Source organism: Meriones unguiculatus, chromosome 8, assembly GCF_030254825.1.
Source record: "Meriones unguiculatus strain TT.TT164.6M chromosome 8, Bangor_MerUng_6.1, whole genome shotgun sequence".
Taxonomy (NCBI): Eukaryota; Metazoa; Chordata; class Mammalia; order Rodentia; family Muridae; genus Meriones; species Meriones unguiculatus.
The window spans coordinates 120,850,818-120,872,177 of record NC_083356.1 but is presented as its reverse complement, the minus strand read 5'-3'; the positions used below and the strand labels follow the sequence as shown (position 1 = coordinate 120,872,177).

The following is a 21,360-nucleotide window of genomic DNA, read 5'->3' as shown; positions in this document are numbered from 1 at the left end:
GGTGGTGCCAGGTAGGACAATAGGAGCAGAATTTAGCCTGGCCTTGAACTCACAGAGATCCGCCTGCCTCTGCCTCCCTGAGCGCTGGGATCAAAGGCGTGCGCCACCATGACCCATTATTTACACTTTTTTTTTTTTTAATGGACCATGCTGGATATCTTACAGTTGTGTTCAGATGATTGCAGAACCTGGAAGAGCTGTTGCTGCATAACATATCACCTGTGGCTGACATGCATTCATAGTTATAGACATAGAGGGAACTTTTTAAAATGCCTGCATGTATGTCTGTGTGAGGGTGTAAGAGTTTGGAATTACAAACAGTTGTGAGCTGCCATGTGGGTGCTAGGAAGTGAACCCAGGTCCTCGGGAAGAACAGTCCATGCTCTTGACTGCTGAGCCATCTGTCCAGCCCCAGAACTTGAATTTTTTAATTGTTTAACTTTGTGTGTGTGTATGTAGATGCTAGAGCACATAGGTGGAGATGAGAGGACAGCCTCAGGAGGTCAGTTACCTCCTTCCACCAGATCAGTTCTGGACACCGAGCTCAGGTCATCAGGCTGGACAGCACATGCCTTTACCCCCGAGCTGTCTGGCTGTTGCTGTAGCTTGAATCTTTGCAGAGTTGTGCTGTCAACGCTGGGGAGGAAAGTGATGTAGTTTATCCTGTTAAGCTGACGTTGTGGAAGTTAACAGCTATGTTGAACTAGAAACTAAGCAGCTGTTTTTTCTTTGCACAGGGTTAAATCACTGCATTAAATATGTCAGGCCTTAGCTACATGGGTTTGATTAAGAGACTAAGCCATGTGTGGTGGTTTGCACTTTAATCCCAGCTCTCAGAAGCCAGAGGCAGGCAGATCTCTGTGAATGAGGCCAGTCTGGTTTACATAGAATATTGTCTAAATTAATTTTTTTTTTTTACTTAGTTATGGTTTCTATTGTTGTGATGAAACACCGTGACCAAAAAAGCAAAGTGGGAGAAAAGGGTTTGTTTCGTGTACACTTACTTCCACATAGTAGTTTATCACTGAAGGAAGCCAGAAGCTCAAGCAGAGCAGGAACCTGGAGGCAGGAGCTGATGCAGAGGCCATGGAGGGGTGCTGCTTACTGGCCTGCTCTCCATGGCTTGTTCAGCCTGCTTTCTATTTCTTTTCCTTCCTTTCTTCCTTCCTTCCTTTCTTCTTTTTCTTCCTCTTCCTTTTTGGTTTTCCGAGACAGGATTTCTCTATGTAGCCTTGGCTGTCCTAGACTCTTCGAACTCACAGAGATCCACCTACATCTGCCTCCTGAGTGCTGGGATTATGGGATTAAAGGCATGCGCCACCACAACCTGGCCAGCCTACTTTCTTATAGAACCCAGGACTGCCAGCCTGGGAGTGGAACCACCCACAATGGGCTGGTCCCTCCCAGACAAATCACTAATTAAGAAAATTGCCCTGTGGGCTTGCCTGCAGCCCAGTCTTCTGGAAACATTTTCTCAATTGAGGTTTCCTCCTCTCAGATGACTATAGTTTGTGTCAAGTTTACAAGTGTGCTTGGGGCAGGCACTTAAACAGTTACGTACAAGTGTGTATCACACACACACACACACACACACACACACACACACCCTTCAAGATCCTCTTTAGCTACAGAACAAGTTTGAGGCCAACAGTGTTGATATATCAGTGAGGGTATACTCAGAGTGGTGGTGCACATCTCTAATCCCAGCACTGGAGGCAGAGGCAGCGGGATCTCTGTGTTAAAGGCCAGCCTGGTCAACATAGTGAATTTCAGTCAGCCAGGACTACATAGAGAGACACTGTCTCAAAAAATATACAAACAAAAAAAGGCCAGGGTACAGAAAAATAAACACCACTGAGAATATCAATTGTAGAACAAAATTTAGCATATATTAGTTCAAGACAGAGTTTCTCTCTCTGTAGCCCTGGCTATCCTGGAACTCATTTTGTAGGCCAGGCTGGCCTCAAACTCAGAGATCCACCTGTCTCTGCCTCCCAAGGGCTGGCATTAAAGAGATACACTACTTTCAAAATAGATGCTTAATAAAATTATAAGAACATAATTATAAAATATGAGAGGAGGAGGCAGACAAATTCAAACCCAACCTGGACTACATAGAAAAGAAAAACAGAGCCTGGAGAGCTGGTTCCAGCTGCTCTTCCAGGGGACCTGGATTCAATTCCCAGCACCCACGTGGCAGCCCATAACTGCTTGTAACTCTGCTTCCAGGGTATCCAACACCCTCCCACAGACACAACAACAATGCACAGAAAAAAATAATACAAGAAAAATAAATAAATAAATAGATAGATAGAAAGAAAGAAAGAAAAGAAAAACAAACACAAAGGATGGACGAGTCAATAGACCAGTGTTTTCTTCACTGAAGGGCTCTGTTGAGAGAAATGACCGTGGAACACTTCCGTACTTGCTGTTGGAAAGTACCTGCTCCCTGAGGAACGAGGTGGCCTGATGATGGTGTTGGAAGCGATGTTCCGGCATGGTCATTAACTTTGAGGGCCAAAGTCACTCTTCAACAGCCAGTACCACGGCCAGCGCGGATTGGGGGGAAGGAAGTAGATTGCTCTGTGAAAATTCATACCTCAGACTTGCTTTGCCCCTCCTCAGGCGCTTCTTTTTGACTCAGGGCTGGGCAAGATGATTCTAGGACACCTGCACTTCTTCCCACTGCCCTGTCTCTTTCCTCTTCACTTCCCAGGATCCCTCAGCAGGTAAAGGTGGGGTTATCATCCACGGTGAGGGTTCTTTGCTTATGTCTCCTCCATCCGGTTTCTCTGTAGATTCTGGGGGCCTCACCCGACCCTCAGGACTTAACTCCTCAAAATGGACTTGTTTTTTCTTGAATGGAAAAAGGTTTTCCTTTAACAGATTTTCACCAGATCCTTAAAAAAAAAAAAAATTACGATACAAGTGTCTCAGCAATCTTCCTCTGTGGGTGTTCGATTGAATTCTGGAAAGAGAGCTAGGGTTTCTGAATAAATAATGAAACATGTGTTCAAAGTCTGTAGCTCCTCTTCTCCTTAACCACATCCTAGATAACCTGCCAATAGCGAGTGTTACTTGTGTGAATAGATTCTCTAGTTGTAGTTTTCAAGACTTCCCCCACCCCCATCCCCCATGTCCTTCTAGCTGTCCAGATGATTAATGTGACTAGGACAATACTGTTGACCCATTTAAATCATTTCAAACAGCACCCATCACCCATCTACATAATGACGTATGCACTGAACATTGCCTCTTCAGTGTGGGAGCCACGGGGCAGTGATTTAGTCATCAGATCAGGAAACAAAAATATAAGGCATTAAGGAACGATTAGATCATCAAATGCTGGTATTCACGTGGAGATAGTTAGTGAATAGCGCTTACTAACCAAAACCGATAGCATCCCTTCTCTAGGCATTCTCAAGAGGAAGTGGAGAGGTGTATGAATGCAACAGTGTGAGCTTAAGGAAAGTCTGTCAAAGCGTGTTTTTCATATTACTTGACTATTACGGGATTTGTTGCAAATAGTTGAGGGTTTTCAGTTGCTAATCACTGATTATGGAAATAACACTTCTGAATTTTTTGAAAAAAAATTTGCCTGACATTTTTATCATAGTTTTATTAAACTGGTATTTGAATAATTTTAAAGACAACTAACTCACTGTGGAAACAATTTTGATGAATGATCTGATAACAAAGATCAGCTTTGACAGCCCTTGAATCGTCTACGTTCTCTAAGGGCATCCTTTGCGTGGTGTTTTAAGTAAATGCAAAATTTAAAGGCACCAAATTTAGGCTACTGGGTTTCCATGGTTACACTTTTCCAAGTTATTTTGCGGTGGTGTGTAAATAGGTCTGTGAGTCACTGATAATTATTTGTTGTTTTGTTTGTTCTGTTGGTAATTCTGTGTTTAGCTGAATCTAATACAGTTCACACAGCATGCTTTGGTTTATGTATATTTTGGTGTTCATGATTGACAGTGATTGAGCATTTCTTATGGAGTGCTTGCCTTTTTTGTCATAAACGATGTATGTTGCCAGTCCTTGAAATGTAAATAAGTTCTTCCTGTGTCACTGTTTAATAAGCAGGAATTTTTATGTGAAGAAGACTCCTCGGTACACTTTAAACAATAGGGCCTGGCGAGATCTAGGTGTTGTTGTTAAGCAGATTGCACAGCAGAACAGACATATTTGAGTTCTTACAAATTAGGTTACGAAGGACAACATTAGGCTTATGGCTAAGCACTACATTGACCTGGTGTTCTCGACTGGCCTGTGCTCAGGTGGAGCTTGCCTAACCTGTAGTGCAGGCTCTAGGCCCAATCCTCAAAATAAGAAAAAGAATTTAATTAAATAAAAAAAAAAAAATTGGAAGTAGCGTTCTGACGTAAGTGTTAAAACTGTGATGGAGAGCTTTCCAGGGAAATGTCCCTTGCAGGTGGGAGGTCTCCGCGGCAGGGGCGCTCTCCTCCCACCCTGTGCAAGGCAGAAGAACGGTTCTACATACTTGTGTTTGGAAGGAGTTGAGTCTTGAAAAGAGGGAGGGTGTTTTCCACCCACACGTGGACCTTCCACAGACCTCACCATTAACCACCAAATCAGCAAGGATCCAGCAGGAAAGCATCAACAGGAAACTGCGTGAGTCTTCCTTGGGAGGTCAAGCCATGCTGCCTGAGGTCTTGGTACAAGCACCGTCAGGTTTGGTAGCCAACGGGGCCCTGTGCTGATGTCCAGAGGGGTGGGGCACTTCAGGCTCTTTCTTTAAGCAGCAGTTCTGCCCCCTCCTCCCCCACAGGATCTCAGAGTCCTCTGTGAATCACTTGCTCATCCCAAAGCACATTTCTCAAATTGAGGGTTTATCCCATGCTTCTTTCTATCTGTCATCACACAGTTACCATAGCAACTTGCTAGAAAGCTTCATTCAGATTAAAGGAGGGAACCAAGGGGTTAGGGAACTTAGCCTGTCCAAGTAAACCAATGCTCAGGGAAAAGGAGTCAGCTTAAATAAGAATCCAAGCAGAGTGCTCACCTCAGCCGCACACCTAGTGCAGACGGAATGAACAGAGGTTACATGGCCCTTGCACAAGGGTGATACAAAAATTTGTGAGGCGTTCCATTAAAAGAGAGAGGGAGAGAGAGAGTACTCATATTGAATTAGAAAGACAATTCTTTTAGAAGACCACCTATGACACATTCATTATAAAGCATAAAATATTTTAATGTCAAATTATTTCCCTCCTCTGAGCCACAAATTGGCAGTTATACTGGATTTTGGGGGGTCATTTTTCTTTTGTGACATTCTGGTGGAATTAAACCTCAAAAGGTGTTCAATACACATAACATTAGATAGTAAATATTTTTCAAATATTTTGTACGTCAGATATTTCAGGACTATGGGATATTGAAGACATTAATCTAAAAAAAGATGTGATGGATTCACCATCCCACTAAACATGAACAGTATCCCCAGCTGAGGTTCTCAAGCGGTGTGTTTCCAGATAGGAGAAGCAGCCAGCCATCCGCATGCAGATAAAGGGTACACATGTTATTGGCAATGCTGGTGTCATGGTTTTCATTTTTATCCTTTAAAACAAAAGCAACAATGTTTTAGAGCATCTGTTAAAAGAAGCAGCAGCAGCAGCAGCAGCAGCAGCAATAGGTTGGAAGCAGACTACAGTGAATTCTTTATAGTAATGCCTAAAACCATTACGTGCTTCTTATCCACCCAGTTGAATGGAAGATAAAAACGATCTGTGACAACAAAGCTAGACCAAATTCAAAGCCATCTTGAGAAAAAAAAATGTATATTTCTCCTTGTACTAAAAAAGGCTCTTATGTAATTTTTCTGTTTTGGTTGGTTGGTTGGTTGGTAGGCTGGTTTGGTTTGGTTTGGTTGTTGTTGAAGATAGCCCCTGGATGAGTGATTTTGGCTTCTGTTGTCCTGAGTCTGTGTAATCCCAGCCACGGAAGCCCGGAGACGCGCTGTGTTCCTCGGGCTTTGGCTTATCCATTCTGGATTGTGGTTATTGACCTTTCCTTCCTCTCCTGCTGCCACGGGACTCGGCACCTGCGGAGGTTTCCAAGCCGGTGTCTCCTCTCACCTGGCAGCGTACAGCGAAGGTAGCATCAAGCATGGATTATGCTGGGGACTTCGGGGGTTTTGTATGTGTTGATATTGCTATATAGTTGTGATCAAGGGCCCAAGCTGTTTTAGAGCAATTATTTGCTTGTGCATCAATAACTTTACATAGTGTATCATGAAGGAAAGAAGAAAGGAAGGAATCCAAAGGTACAATGTAGTTGACACTGTTATAAAATGTATAACATTTTATTAAATTTACAAAATTTTATAACATTTTATAAAGTTTATAAAACTAAAAGTAGGCTTTTTTCCAAATGCTTTAATATAGTTTTAAAACATTCTTATCAAAACTTATCATCTACTGGAAGTCCCCACATCTTCTGCTATTATGTATTTTAATCCAAAAACACTTGCACTTTAAATAGTATTTTACATGGGGGCTGTGTTTAATGAATACTTTTTTTTTTTAATTAAGGGACTTTTTTACTATCTCATTTTTTTAAACTCATAATGTTTTTGTATGGCCATCCTCTAAAATTGAATTCCATGTGTGATTTCTGTGAAATTACCATTCTGCTTCCTGTTTGTGTGCGTTAGTATAAAATTGGTCCACCTCCCTCTTCTTTAGCGGAGGTGTGTGAGGTGACAGGAATGTGCCTTTGGACTGAGGAGAGCTGAGAGCTGCCAGATGTTCTTGCTGGCCCAGATGTGTGCGCTGTCTGGGTCCCAGGCCGGGTGAAATTCCTCCCCGATACTTTGACAGCCCACTTGCTTTGGTTTCTTTTCTCTTAAGCTTCTACTCTGGTCAGAACACCTCCCCACCCCCCACTTTTTTTTTTCTCCAATCTGTATTTAAATGATAATATGGCATCCAGAAAATCTGGCAAAGAAAATGATATTTTGATGACATTTTTCACAGGGCTCAACTGGAATGAATTATTACATTTTAAGAAGGCTCTAATAAACAGCTTCTTTATTCCTGCCTAGCAAGACACAGTATTTCTTTGTCCAAGAAGGGGCCTGAGTGTATGTGTTGTCGAGCTGCGAAAAAGCTTCTTTTCTCTGACCTTTAGCTGAGAGACAATGGTTTTGCTCAGTGCACACTGTCTCCTTGTGACTCGGTATTTTCTGATCTATAGTCAGAACTTAGACGAACTTAGATTTCAACTTGAAGTGAATATTTTTTTTTATCTCTTCATTTCATACAATAGTATATTTCCCTATAGAAAGGGATAATTTCTAAGTAAACTTCCCCTGACCTGCCAAATGATGGACTTTCAGTTCTTGCCAAAATCTTTGGCAGCCTTCCCTCAGCGGTGGTTAAGACTGCCTAAAAGTGTCCTCCACAGGCCCACCAACATGTGTCTTCATTAGTTGTGCAAGTGTTTATTGATCTGTGTTTGGGGTAGAGGTGGAGGGCGTGTCTGTTCCCCCAGAGGAGGGTGCTTCTTGTTGAGTATAGATTGTCAGGTCCTGGTGGTAGCTACTAGAGAATAATCTCATTATTTGATTGATTTTTTTTTTATGCTTATGATGTTCTGTTTACTTGTCTGTAAACACGGAAGTACCTGATACCCACAGAGGCCGGAAGAGGGTGTCAGATAGCCTGAAACTGGAGCTACCTATGGCGGTGAGTCACCAAGTGGGTGCTGGGAATCGAACCCAGGCCCTCAGGAAGGCCAGCTGGTGCTCTTAACCATTGAGCTACCTCTCCATCCTCAAATTTGATTTTTCTAAAGAAGCAAATTGAAGCCTTTTTCTAAACCATTTCTGAACTGATCAGTGGCATTATGCTATGTCAGCTGCTAATAATACCGTTTTTGTTTTGTTTTGTTTTTTTTTTTAAAGGAGACAGGATGTGTCTTAGAACTAACTTCCTGAGGGAGCCTTGCAGAGAGACCTGGGAACCATTGTTGACCATTCTTATTGAACAAGGGTGTCCCAGGCTTTCCTCAGAAGTGATGTTCCAGTTTGTCTTTTCCGGAACCAGGACTCCCAGGCTTGGAGGGGTGGCTCAGACTAGTGTCTGTCTCAGCTTCATCGGGCCACTTATTTTATTAGTAACAGTAGCCAATCCTAGTTTAGTGCTCAACCAATGCCCCCTCACAGAAGTGGCCGACTTAGAGCATAAGCAGCCAGGATGAGCACTTTCATCATGTTTGATAACAGGGAGTTCACATTTTTTTGTCGGTTAGCATTTGGCATACTTCCTTTTCATTCTGTGGGGCCTTCATGACTGGAGTTGTTGCTTTAGCTATAAGTCACTGCAAGGACAGCCCTGCTGACTGTCAGGTAGAATCCTCATGTCAAACAAGTCCTTGTAGCCGTCTGTGTCACACTCAACAGCGTGCTTTCTTTTGGACGTTGAAGAAAATGAGCTGTTTGCAGACACCTGCATACCAACTGGGCCCGTGTCCTCTTGAGAAATATTTAGGAAACACTGTAGCCTTGCCATTTAGAGGCTGTTTCCCAATGCTGTTAATTAGCCCCCTCTCCCCCAATGGTCCTGCTAGGTTTGTGAAACGGATCCACTTGTCTCTCTGTAAGGGCATCTTAGCTTGCAATCCAGGAAGCCATGGTGGATGGTGTCCATATCCATGACTTCCTGAAAGGGAGAAAAAGTGTGGCCGGCATCTGGGGAAAAGGGGGCTCTTTACCAGCTTGTTTCCTGTAAGTTCAATTGGAAGACCTTGTCTGTGCAAATAGATTTCAAAATAGAGCCTGCCCTTTGACTGTCTCCATAATTACATGGCTCGCTCTGTATTTTATTTGGCAGCCAGAGCAGTTAACCCCTGGAAGGAAGGGGCTGATGGCATGCCCAGCTTGCCTTCCCAGACGCGGCCATGGGAATGAATAAAGCACTGTTTGGCAAGGCCCACAGCTAAAAAACACACTAGAAGAGTCTCCAACCAAATCGAATCCCTCTGAGAACAGATTTAATAATGTTTATCATGACTGATTTGAAAACTTAACTTTGTCCTCAGTGTGTGGACTGTAGAAGGGTACTAATTGTTTTTTTGTTTTTTTTTTTTTAAATTGGGAGTTCGGGGAGTTCCTTAGGGCTTTGATGTAAGCAACATCTGTCAACAGGATGAATTTGCTTTTGTTTAGTTTCAAGAGCCCTTGCCCCTCAGCTCTGCCCAATCAGTATCTGCTCCAGCCTGGGGCAATCCCTCGTGTGTGTACGTGTTTTTCCTTCCACAGATGCACAGGTTATTTCTTGTATAATATGAGCTTCTCCTCTGCCTTACAGTTGCCTAGAAATGGGAAGGAACCCACCGTTTTCCTCACTTCTCTTTCAAACGTGTACATCCTCGTCCTAGACTGCAAAAGTGTCATAGTGAGTGACTCAGACTCTAAACTTTTTTTTTTTTTGTAACATTTGTGCAAATTCTGAAACCTTTCAAGCAGAGTCAGTGTTTTAGGTCCAGAGAGTGCAGATGGATGCCTTTGCAGGGCGCTGTCGGACTCTGTGCACACGTTGGCCTGTGAGAGCCATGGCCCCACGGGAGTGGTGGTTGGAGTTCCTGCAAGTGTGATCTTTCTGGGGTTCTAAATCTGCACTTCAAAAATGTGTTCCCAGGCAAGGGTCTCCTGTAAGCCCACCGGAGGAAGCAACATTTTGAACAGTAAAACAAAACCAAACCTTGCATGTTGCTGACATAAAGTAAGTTGCCTTTTTTTTTTTTTTAAGTATTATTTAAGCAAATCATTTGGTTAAAATTAAAATTATCAATGAGTGGAAGAGCCACAGTTGAAAATGAATTAGTAAAACATTGTTGTTTTCTCTTTTGGTAATCATAAATCATTTAAATCTGGCAGGCAGCCCTCCCTTCATCCAAAATAATTGCCTCCATTTGTAAAATCAATTAGATGTTAATACGCTATAAATAATAGTTTTGTTACTAGACTTTGGCATTTGCTGATCATTATGAAGAAATACATTCAGCAAGACATTTTACAGGGTGTCTTTTCAGTTCCATATTATCTCTGGTTGACATTGTTAGCTAGAATAAAGTCATACCAGGCTGCTTATTGTGTTTTCTCCCCAGATGTTTGCTGCTTCTGAAGGTAGCCTGAGTGGGGATTGATGGCCGGCCGCTGGTGAGAGTGTGTCCCCGGAAGTGGACAATGAGAATCTAGGTGTTGGCAGCCACGCTAGAGTGCAAGCCCACCTTGTTCAGTTTCACAAGTGTTTAAAGTCATGAGCGCCTTATAGGCCCCTTTGAAAGTTCTTTCCGACCGCGCCCTTCAAAACACTTGTTGGCCAAAAGAAAACTCACATTTTCAAGGGTAAAATCGGCTTAGTAAAGGGTCATTAGTAAAGGTGCACTTAAAACCCAGGGCATGGTGGGTGAAATGGAAGCGTTTCATTATGTGGTATAGAATGCATGAGCAGACAACAATTAAAAAGGACCCTGAGGAAAAGGCCAGTAAATACAGGGCAGGCTGTGCACAGCGACAGGGCCTTCCCTCCAGCATGCTGAGTTCTGCAGTCCTCCCTGTCAGACTTCATCCTGAAAGGGAAATAAAAGCAGAGTTCAGAAATGGATGTCATTATCAATGGAAATGTTTAAACCCACACCCTAGATTTAGATCCACACATAAATTTAAAATACTGAGCATGTGCAGCTAGTGGTGGCGCACACCTATAATCCCAGCACTCGGGAGGCAGAGGCAGGCGGATCTCTGTGAGTCTGAGGCCAGCCTGGTCTGCAGAGCGAGTTCCAGGACAGCCAGGGCTGCACAGAGAAACCCTGTCTCGAAAACAAACAAACAAAAAAAACCCCACCAAAAACCCATGTGTGTTATAATAAAAATCAGAGCTATTGTCCCCTCCCTGGCTACTTTCTACAGGGTGAAGAGCATTTTCTTCTACGGTACTAGGACTTAAACCCAGCTGTCCCTTCACCCGTGAAAGCACAGCCCCTCCATTAGTAGTAAATAGTTCATGGAATAACTATGTCATGGCATGCGAATGTCACAGTACTTTGTGATAACATGTAGGGGACTGTTTGATAAACTGAAAGAAAATATTTTACATCAAATATAAAGGTGGAAGTGGAGTTGCTTAAAATTGCTGTCAGCAGACTGACTGTCCAGGCTGGGCCTCCGGCAGTTAATGTTCACCTGTGCTGTCCCTGGGACAGGGATGGGGGACATGCTTGCATCTCTCTGGCAGTCAATGAGCCGTCATTCAGTAGGGCAGATACATTGGCCGCCCTGTTCAACCAGAGAGTGACTCTCACAAGCCTTACCCAGGCGTCCCAGGAGAGACCTGATGGTTTCATAATTTAACTTTAAGTACATAAGAAAAGATTCCCCCTGTAATGCCTACGTACTTGAACCTGATAATACTGATCAAGATGGCCCCTCTTTCATGTAATCAGCTACACTGAGAAAAACTCCTCTGTGTGATAAAATTGATCTGAGTCTATATCACCCGTTGCCTAGTTGTAGCGTGACAGCTAAGTAAGGGCTGCTGGATGAAGGCCAGCGCTGAGCCTCCTTGTCTCTGGAACTTCTGGGAAGCACAGCACGGTGTGGGCATCAGGAGACTGGGGGTCAGCACCTGGCAGTCTCCCGTGGTGCTGTCTCTCCAGCCTGGTTTTCATTCCTCCTGCCAGCTGTTGATTTGCTTAATGTTGCCTCCCCGACAGGAATGCAAGCGCCGTGAAAGCAGGGACCATTGCATTTCCTGGATTTAGGTTGTAGCACAGAGAGTGGAAGCAGTAAACATAGTAAGTGTTGAGGAAGGGAATGATATCTGATGCCTCACAGACATGTTAAAGAGTGGGAGTGGGCAAAGAATGATCGTTTGTGGAGCAACTATCAGTTAGAGATAGTTGTCTTACCTAACGCCTTACTCCTTACTTGATGGGGAGATAGAGAGAGAGAGAGAGAGAGATGATAAATAAGGAGATAGATAGATAGATAGATAGATAATAAATAAGGTGATAGATAGATAGATAGATAGATAGATAGATAGATAGATAGAGTCTATTGTCTTACCTAATGCCTTACTTGATGGAAGGAAGAACACTCTGGTGAGGAAATGGGGCTCAGAAGTTTTGGTAATTCAGATCTGGCTTACTTCAAAGGTATGATATTTTCACTACCCTATGCCTCTCAATTAGAGGGGAATTCCTCTAAGAATTTCCAAGAAAAGTGTCACTCTAAATGTTAAGGAGCACAGGACACAGTTTTCAAGATTAAACAAACAACTGAGACTTTCTTCAAACTCCAAACCCTGAAAAGGCTGTGGTTTGGGGCCAGGTGTATTTGGACTTACAGAGCCCCTGCATGCTGCTAGAGGGCAACGTGGTGGTCACAGGGCGTGGAAATGGAAGGCCAAGGGAGGTGTGTTTCCTCATCTCCAAACAGTGGCATGAACAGTTGCTGCCTACCAACAGCTGGTAAGAAAATGAACACCTAGCAGTGAGCTCTGTCAAAAAGTGGGTATTGACTCTGAGGCACTACACTTTTTATCTATCTATCTATCTATCTATCTATCTATCTATTTTCTATCTATCAATCATCTATCAATTTTTTATCTATCATCTATCAATTTCTGTCAGTCTATCATCTATCAATCATCTATCTACCTATCAATATTCTACCTATCAATCTTCTTTCTACTTATCATCTGTCAGTCATTTTATTTATCTTGTATCTATCTATCTATCCATCATCTGTTTATTCTGAAACAGGTCTATATAGTCCTGAAGCTCACTTTGTAGAGCAGTCTGGCCTCGATCTCACCTGCCTACCCACCTCTGCCTCCTGAGTGCTAGGATCCAAGGTGTGCCCCACCGCGCCTGGCTAAGCCTCTCCACTCCTGTTGATACTGAAAGCGTTAGCTGCAGTCATAGTGTGGATTCTTGGGATGGGAAAGCTGCACCTTATGTGTTGGCCTTCATAAGCATGTGACTGGGGTCTAGAGTCAGAGACAGATTCCAGTCTCCATCTTTTCTGTTGGCTATGACAGAATGCCCAACTACCTCACTGAAACAGGTGTGGTCAGGGAAGGGGGTTTGGTAACCCAATGACACATTCTGGAACAATAATATTAGTGAACAATGATTTCGTAATATCTCCTCATTTTCTGGATTTTCCATATATTAGCTAATTTTTTTGAAATGCCTCAGAAAGAGGTAATTGGGGAATTTTCTTCAGCTTTGGCCCTTACTGCGTATCCCTCTCTATACTTGCTATTTTCCCCTATAAAATATAGGACTAGAGAGACAGCTCAGCAGTGAAGACTACTGGCTGCTCTTCCAGAGGACCCGGGTTCAATTCCCAGCACCCACAGCTCACAACCATCTGTAACTCCAGTTTCAGGGAATCCAAAATCCTCTTCTGGTTTCCGCAGGCACTGTACCACGTGATACAAGCAAACCATCCAAATACATAAAAGTTGTAAAGAAAAAAATTTTAATTAAAAATGCATATACAAACTTACAAACTCATAGGGCTCTTGTGAAAACTAATGAGCCAGCATATGCAAAATGCCTTGTTCAGTACCTGGCGCAAGTGTGTTCAGCATTTAAAGCTGTTAGCGGAGCTTAAATTCTACTTCATATTTTACCTTTTTTAAACTTTTGGTTTTTTTATTTATTTTTATTTATTGTGCATTGGTGTTTTGCCTGCATGTATGTATGTGTTAGGGTGTCAGATCCCCTGGAACTGGAGTTACAGACAGTTGTGAATTGACGTGTGGGTGCTGGGTATTGAACCCAGATCCTCTGAAGGACCAACCAGTGCTCTTAACCACTGAGCCATCCTCTAGCCCCTACATTTTACTCTTCAAATGTCCATGAAGAAACTGTTGTTTATTAGGCATCTACTAAACATGACATACTTCCACATTTCTTATTCCAGTTAATTCTCACCGGAGACTGAAGAAGAAACATGTTCAGACACATAGAGCCAAGTACTAGACCTGAGATAGCTGTCCAGGGATCTGAGTTCCAGATTTCTGCTTTTCCTGGGACACTCCAGATATCAGATGACAGTCTTTTGTTTGTTTGCTTATCTGTTCGTTTGCGACAGGGTTTCTCTGTGTAACTCTGGCCACCCTGGAACTTGCTGTGTAGACCAGGTGGGCCTTGAACTCAGAGTGCTGTCTGGGTGCCTCAGCCTCTGCCTGTGCCTAGTCAGTGCTGGGATTAAAGGCATGTGGGCCACCTCCCGGCTTCAGCTGACCACCTTAAGGCTGAACACTGAGCTCAGTGATAGAACACTGGAAAGTGCAGGGCTCTGGGTCCAAACCTCAGGACTTGCAAAGGCAAAAACCCCACAGTTCTCACCTAAGGCTCCCAGGGCTGGAGGTATTATCACTGGGCATAGACCTGTCTGTGGTCACTGTGTGTGGAGGCTGGCGGATACCTTGATTGTTGCTCCTCCATTGCGATGTGCAAGTGAACTATACGCCAGGACGCATTTTACTCAGAATTCCACTGTGTGTCTGATTCAACAGCAGTGGGTTCAGATGCATGGAAAACATAACCGAGTGAAACCTTGGGTGCTGGACTTCATGTCTTTTCCCAGTTCATGAGCTCTGCTGACCCTGGGGAGCCCCCCTCTGCCAGTTTTCCCCGAGCGGTGGCTCTAGGGCCAGCAGTTCTCAAGCTTGAGGATGCCTGAGTCTGGGAAGCCCAGGGGCCTCATTCCCTGAAGAGCTCTCTTGTCCCCTGAGGCTGATTCTCCTGGCCCAGGAGGGTGGGTGTGGACACCAAAATTTGAACTTCACGTAATTTCATCTCGTAAGATACTATTTTTTCTGATATTTTTTCCCAACCACTTATAAATGCAAAAACCCGGTTTTTAGATGTTAAGCTGTATAGAAACAGGCAGCAGGCCAGATTTGCCCTTCAGGCTGCAGTTAGTGAACTTGTCGAGAAGTTGTGACCTGTGGGGGATTTAATCTAAGCTATTACTTTTATTGTAATAATAACGAAAGTAGATTCGACCTATTCTTTCTTTCCTTATTTATTTGTTTGTTTATTTAGTGTATATGCGTGCTCTATCTGCATATACACCTGCATGCCAGAAGAGGGCGTCAGGTCACATTATAGATGGTTGTGAGCCACCGTGTGGTTGCTGGGAATTGAACTCAGGACCTATGGAAGAGCAGCTAGTGCTCTTAACTGCTGAGCCATCTCTCCAGCCCCTAAAGTAGAAGAAAATAAAGAGAATCAAAAAATCAAAAATCAAAAAAGTCTTCTTACCTCCTGTCCTATCATACACCCTGTCCCCTCTTTTGATACTTCACATTTAGAATCAGGCTGTTTTACAATTTTCTATCCAAATAGTTCTTAAGTAAGGGTATCCATCATTGGGATTATCCCTGGGATAACATTTGAAGAGTAAGTTACTGAATCAAAAGATGTGCTTTAAATATTTTAATAAATATCTCTTAAGTTGCTACATTCGTTTTCTTTGGTTATACCTCCATTTTTGCTATTTGGGCCAACTTGAGCATTCATCACGATGAATTTCGGTATAATGCCCTCAGGCACAGGAACTTAACACACAGTGACAATCCCGCGGAGGCCAAAAGTGCAGTGGCAATTTGTCTATGGCTTTTGAAAGGAAAATGGCTTTAAAGAGTATGGAGCCTTCGGAGCAGTGCCCTGAATTCTGGGGTTATCTGGACATCCTCACACAAAGCCCACAGCAGAAATTGTTCTTTTCCACACCTGCTTCGGGGCAGGTCTTTCCATGTTTATTTCCTATTAGAGCTTTCCACTGCTAGAAACTTACGTAAGCAGTGCTTGTCAGTTAAGAGGTGTGCTACTATTGTACCAGAACCCAGAATACTACTGCCTCCTCTCTTTTTTTTTTTTTTTTTTGGGGGGGGGGACTTTCTTTTTTGAGTCAATAAAGAATGAGGTTAATAATTTAATAGGTAGCAGCACCTTCCAGGGCAATACCACTAATGTCTTTTCTTTCCTCTTAACCTGAAATGCTCTGTGTCTCCTCATAGGTTGTCAGAGAATTTTCTCTTCGCCACTCAGTCGTCTCTACTTACACCAGCAGTTAGGCAGTCAACGAGGAAGAAATTTCTTTTTCTGGAGACAAAGGGATATCTCCCACAGTGTGGTTTCTCCGGCTGCAGTTTCTCCAGCCCATCCTGTCCCCAAGGTACTGTCCTGCTGCCGTAGGCTGCCGCAGGATGCCACAGGCTGCCGCAGGATGCCACTGTCTGGCAGGCAAAGGTGGACTGCACAGGCACGTGGGAATGAGGAACTTAAAACTTGGTTTGTGATTTCAAATTGCGATGGGAGACGTTCTACCTTAACACCCTGCAGTCTGAGAATATCAAGTAAAACAAAAGTAAAGGTCTGGGCAAACAACTGTCACTTAGCACATTGGGAGTTTCAACTTTTAATCTTGACATTTTTTATGCCAGACTTCTAGCATGAAACTAAAACTATGTGTATATAGTTCATGACTTGAAAAAAAAACTGTAAAATGGGGTTGATTTAAGAGAGACTCATAGACGCTGACACACTGAATGTTTTCAAGCCCTTACACTTTCTATGTTGCTAATAATGCTGTCTTTGAGTAATTATTTTTAGAATAAGTTAAATAAAAACGAAAGCATTCTTGATCTCTTCCCCTCCAAAGTTTTCAGTATTGTGGAATTATAGGCTCTCTATCTTTAATGCAACACAAAGCAGGTGTAGGGGGTCATTTAGGAAAAAGAAAAATACTCTAAGAAATACAGACTTGTCACAAATATCACCTGCTTTCTTCCTTTTACACTTTTTTTCTTTATAGTGAATCACATTGAGCATACTCCCCAAAGATGAGTAGTCCATTTTTATAATAAAGGTTGAGAGCCAAAAAAGAGCCAAAAGTCTTAGCTTGGCTTAGGTCTGGCCATGGTAGAGAGAGCCAGCGTTTGATAAAATAGTCATAAAATTGACATTCTTTTTCTTTAATGAAACCAAAGAGTCTCTAGGGCCTGGGGAGACGGCTTGGTCAGAACAGCGCTTGCTCTGTAAACACGAGAGCCAATGTTCATCCCAGCATCCAGATAAAACAAAAGCAGTAAAACAACAACAGCCAACAGGACTATAGCATATGCCTGTAATCCCAGGGCTGCGGAGGGGAGGCAGAGACAGGCAGAACCGTAGGGCTCATTGGGCAGACCCCTCGTCAAATCCCTAAGCTCCAGAGTCAGTGAGAGGCCCTGTCTTGAAAGATAAGGTGGAGAGCAATCAAGGAAGACATCGGAAAATGTCCTGTGGTCCCCACACCTCTACACACACACGGGACTGTATACTTGATTCCACACGCACGCCCTTCTAGGTAAAGGAGATGTGTTGTGTTACGCATTTTTAGCCAGTATCAGAGACAACCCACTAGCTCCCAGGCCTGTGGGTGTAAGCAAAGCAGGCCACAGAGCAGAAGTAAGAGCACAAGCTTGTGATGGGGAGACCTGGAAAGCTCTGGGAGTTGGTAGGGTGATTATAGGAGAGGAGGTGCCCCTCCGGGGCTTGGCTGTGACAAGCCAGGCCATTCCGTTCCCTGACTAAGAAAAGCCCTTCTTGGAGAGATGGCTTATTCCGTAAGGGTGTGCCACACAAGTGTAAGAACCTGGGCTCGGATCCCCAACTCCCCCATAAACCCTTGTTGTAGTGTATGCTGGGAGCTCTTGGCTAGCTATGAGCTCAGGTTCAGTGAGAGACTAGTGGTGGCAGCCTTAGGCCCAGCACTCTGGAGGCAGAGGCGGGCAAACCTCCAATTTCCAGGCCGGCCTGGGCTACAGAGTGAGTTCCAGGACTGCCAGGGCTACACAGAGAAACCCTGTCTCAAAAAAAAAAACAAAAAAAACAAAAAACAAAAAACAAAACAAAACAACAAAAGCAAAACAAAACAAAAACCCCAAATAAATGGATAGAGAAAATCCCTTCTGAACAGTGGAATCAGAAGATTCTAAGGCCTGGACTGGCAGTCCTCACAAACACAAGAGCCCCAACCTCATCCTGTAAAGTGCCGAGGACTGCTCTTGCCCCCAAGTTCAGTGTAGCCTTGCTGTGTTATGGTCAGCAGGGGTTGCTATAAATGGCTCAGGAAAGGCCCCGCAGACCTTGGGGGTGACAGAGACTGTTTAAGATAGATAGCTTTACCTCCCAAAAACTGCCAGTGAGTTTCAATGCTTGGAGACCCAGCCACAGGAAGGATCAGGGCTGGGCGTGGGGTGTGGGGTTAGGAGAGGGCTCTTCTTGATAAATGTTGGAAATGCCCTAGGTAATGTTACTGTCCTCAGAGAAGACCTCAAGAAAGACAAGCTGTTTTGTTTTGGCCTCTGGAGCCGGGTGGTCAGGTTACCTGGTGTAAGAACGTGTGTGTGGCAGGGCCCCACCGACTTGATGCCCTTCCTCGTGGACTGGTAGAGGGTGCCGGGAGCTGTCCTTCGCAAACATTTTATCACTGTGAGAAGATGAGCGTGCGTCTTAATCAGCCATTGTGCAGATTGGGAAGTTGCGCTTTTTCATCCACGGGCTCGGGGGCTCGGGCGGAGTAAGGAACAGAAAACCGCTGTTTGTTTTGACCAGAAATGTACTTCAGCCGAGGCCGCCTCGCAGCCTGGCGAGGTTAACAGACCGTCCAGAGCAGCGCTACCAGGCCACGTTAAGTTCAAAAGGGCAGGGGAAGGAACCCGGGGTAGCCTGGAGGGTCTGTCGCTCTGGCTTTGGAGGTCGGTGCTGAGGCAGGAAGGGCAGAACCCCATGAAGTAGGAGGCTGTGTCTGAAAAAAAGGATGCCATTGTCGTGTGCCGGGTTCTGATCTTCGTTTTCAATCCCTTTTCCTCCAGCACATAAAGAAGCCAGACTATGTGACGACAGGCATTGTGCCCGACTGGGGAGATAGCATAGAAGTGAAGAATGAAGAGCAGATTCAAGCGCTTCGCGAGGCTTGTCAGCTGGCCCGGCGCATCCTCCTCCTGGCGGGGCAGAGTCTAAAGGTGGCGTCTTACCCAGCCTCAGCACGGCTCACATAGGCCTGTCTCTCCCTTGCCCTTTCACTCTCCTTTTGCACTCATCTATGATTAAGTTGATTTTTTTTTTTTAAAGGAAAAGCCTTCAGATGGGGGAAAGGGAATTTTACTATTTTATGTGTTTATTCAAGAAATAATGTAAACTTTTAAATTTGATTGTTACTGGCAGAATTGTAGAGATACTTGGCTGACTCAGCCTAGCCAAGGTGATCTACGGCAGAGGACTCTGGGGCTTTGGTGGCGTTCCTGAGAGTCAGTTATTTCATAATAACCCCAAACACCCTGACATCTCCAGGTGCATTTATAAAGAAATATAAATGCAGTTTCAAAGTGGAGACTCAGTGGTGAATTTGCTCACTGTGTCCTCTGTATAACCAGTCTGTTAGAGCAACATAACCAAACATGAAGTGAATAAACACACACACACACACACACACACACACAGAGAGAGAGAGAGAGAGAGAGAGAGAGAGAGAGAGAAAATTATTGAGGAAGTAAACTAGCATCTACTGAATAATTTTACTTTGCTATAGAATTTTAGTTGTGGTTTGATTTCATGGCAATAATCTTCATGTACTTATGAAACTCAGTTTCTGGGGTTGGGGTGTAGCTCAGCAGCAGAACACTTGCCTAGCATAGGTGAAGCCTCAGGTTCAATCCCCAGCACTGCAAAACAGGAACAAAATGAGACCCTCAATTTCAGTTATCTTTGGAAAATAACTGGGTATTTTCCAGTATGGGGAACATTAAAAAATACTTATCTAGACATGAAAGAAGTCAAACTTATGAGAGTTGCTAGGGACTGAGTTTTTAAATGATGGTCCATCACCTCCCTGCCTTCGCTGCAGAGCTCGCCCATGTGCCATTTCAACAGGATAAAAAGGCCTGACTGAAGCTTCCTCTCTGGCCTCTCTGAGCCAGCATTCTGCTGTATTCTTATTTGTGTACCTCCGTTAGCTCTGACCCTTGAGGAAGAGAAAGGAATTGATAAAAGACGGATTGTTGGAATTCTCCGGCTAATAGAGAATCATCGTTTAATTGCTCACTTTATTTCCTAGTGGCCTAGAACACCATCATATACACAAACGGTCATCAGAAGAGCTCAGTTGAGGACGGTGGCTCGAGTCGCCATAATGATTAGTGCTATACCATGAACTGCTCACGGTGAATTTATACAGTCTCACCTTGGCAGTGCTGCTGTTGTAGACACAGTGAATAAATACAGAAAATGTCTTCAACTGGCGCTGCACACTTAACATTTCAGGTTGACATGACAACTGAAGAGATAGATGCGCTGGTTCATCGGGAAATCATCGGCCATGACGCCTATCCCTCACCGCTGGGCTATGGACGCTTTCCAAAATCTGTCTGCACCTCTGTAAACAACGTGCTTTGTCACGGCATCCCCGACAGGTATTCATTTTCCAATAACGCATTGTTGCTTTGGAAACAAAGATTCATAGCGCGTATTGAGAAATACTGTAGTTCATTTGACACCTACCTGTATGCACGCTTCTGAAATCGATTATGACAAAACAAAAATTCTGAGGTAACTTCTAATGGCTATAATACCACCACTAGATGCTTCTTAAAGCAGTATGTGATTTTATGTAGTGTTTGTACATTACTTATTTCTTTTAACTTATTTAATTTTTACCATATGGTAATAAAAGCAAATTTTTATTGACAACTATTATTTTGGCTGTGTACAAACTTAAGGTAATTAAGAAGCCTATCTTTTTAAAGACTCATCAGTTTTTAAGGCAGCAATATTTGTTTCATGTATTTCTTATGAGGTGTGGTATGATTAACATGAGACAAAGGTCAGGCCCGGTTACTCCGTCCATTTCTCCTTCGCTACAGATGAGCACTGCCACTCATTGGGTCTGCAATAGCAGTCGTTGGACATTTATTTTCACATTTCTTTTTATTGAGATCTGTCAGCATTTTTTTTTCTCTGTTTATGTTTCAGCCGACCCCTTCAGGATGGAGACATTATCAACATTGATGTCACGGTGAGTAAATCATATAAAAAAATCATCTTTGATCAACTTCAGAATTGCTAGTAGCAACAGGAAGGAGAGCGGCCTGAAAATGTGCATGGCGGCCCGGGGGTGGGGGGGTGGGGGAAGCGCTGTTTACTCCCAGGCCCGGACACAAGCAGCTGGTTGCCTTTTTTTTTTTGTCTTTAACTCTGTGTTTATTCCAAGTAAAACCCAGGCCTGACTTGAATTTCGGGCTGGAATCAGATGCACTGAGATCAATG

At 43.7% G+C, this 21,360-nt stretch overlaps 1 protein-coding gene across 7 annotated transcripts in view; it reads left to right on the top strand.

Moving 5' to 3' along the window:
- Window positions 1–21,360, top strand: part of Metap1d (methionyl aminopeptidase type 1D, mitochondrial) — a 64,030-nt gene that overhangs the window by 27,874 nt on the left and 14,796 nt on the right. For all 7 annotated transcript variants that reach the window (XR_009593921.1, XM_021659000.2, XM_060390462.1 and 4 more), the window contains exons 2-5: window positions 16,071–16,228; window positions 18,912–19,061; window positions 20,359–20,507; window positions 21,067–21,109. Coding sequence is in view for 6 of the 7 variants with exons in the window: in XM_021659000.2 (XP_021514675.1) it covers window positions 16,071–16,228; window positions 18,912–19,061; window positions 20,359–20,507; window positions 21,067–21,109 (500 nt within the window). In the remaining variant the exon portion in view is untranslated. The remainder of the gene's footprint in view (window positions 1–16,070; window positions 16,229–18,911; window positions 19,062–20,358; window positions 20,508–21,066; window positions 21,110–21,360) is intronic.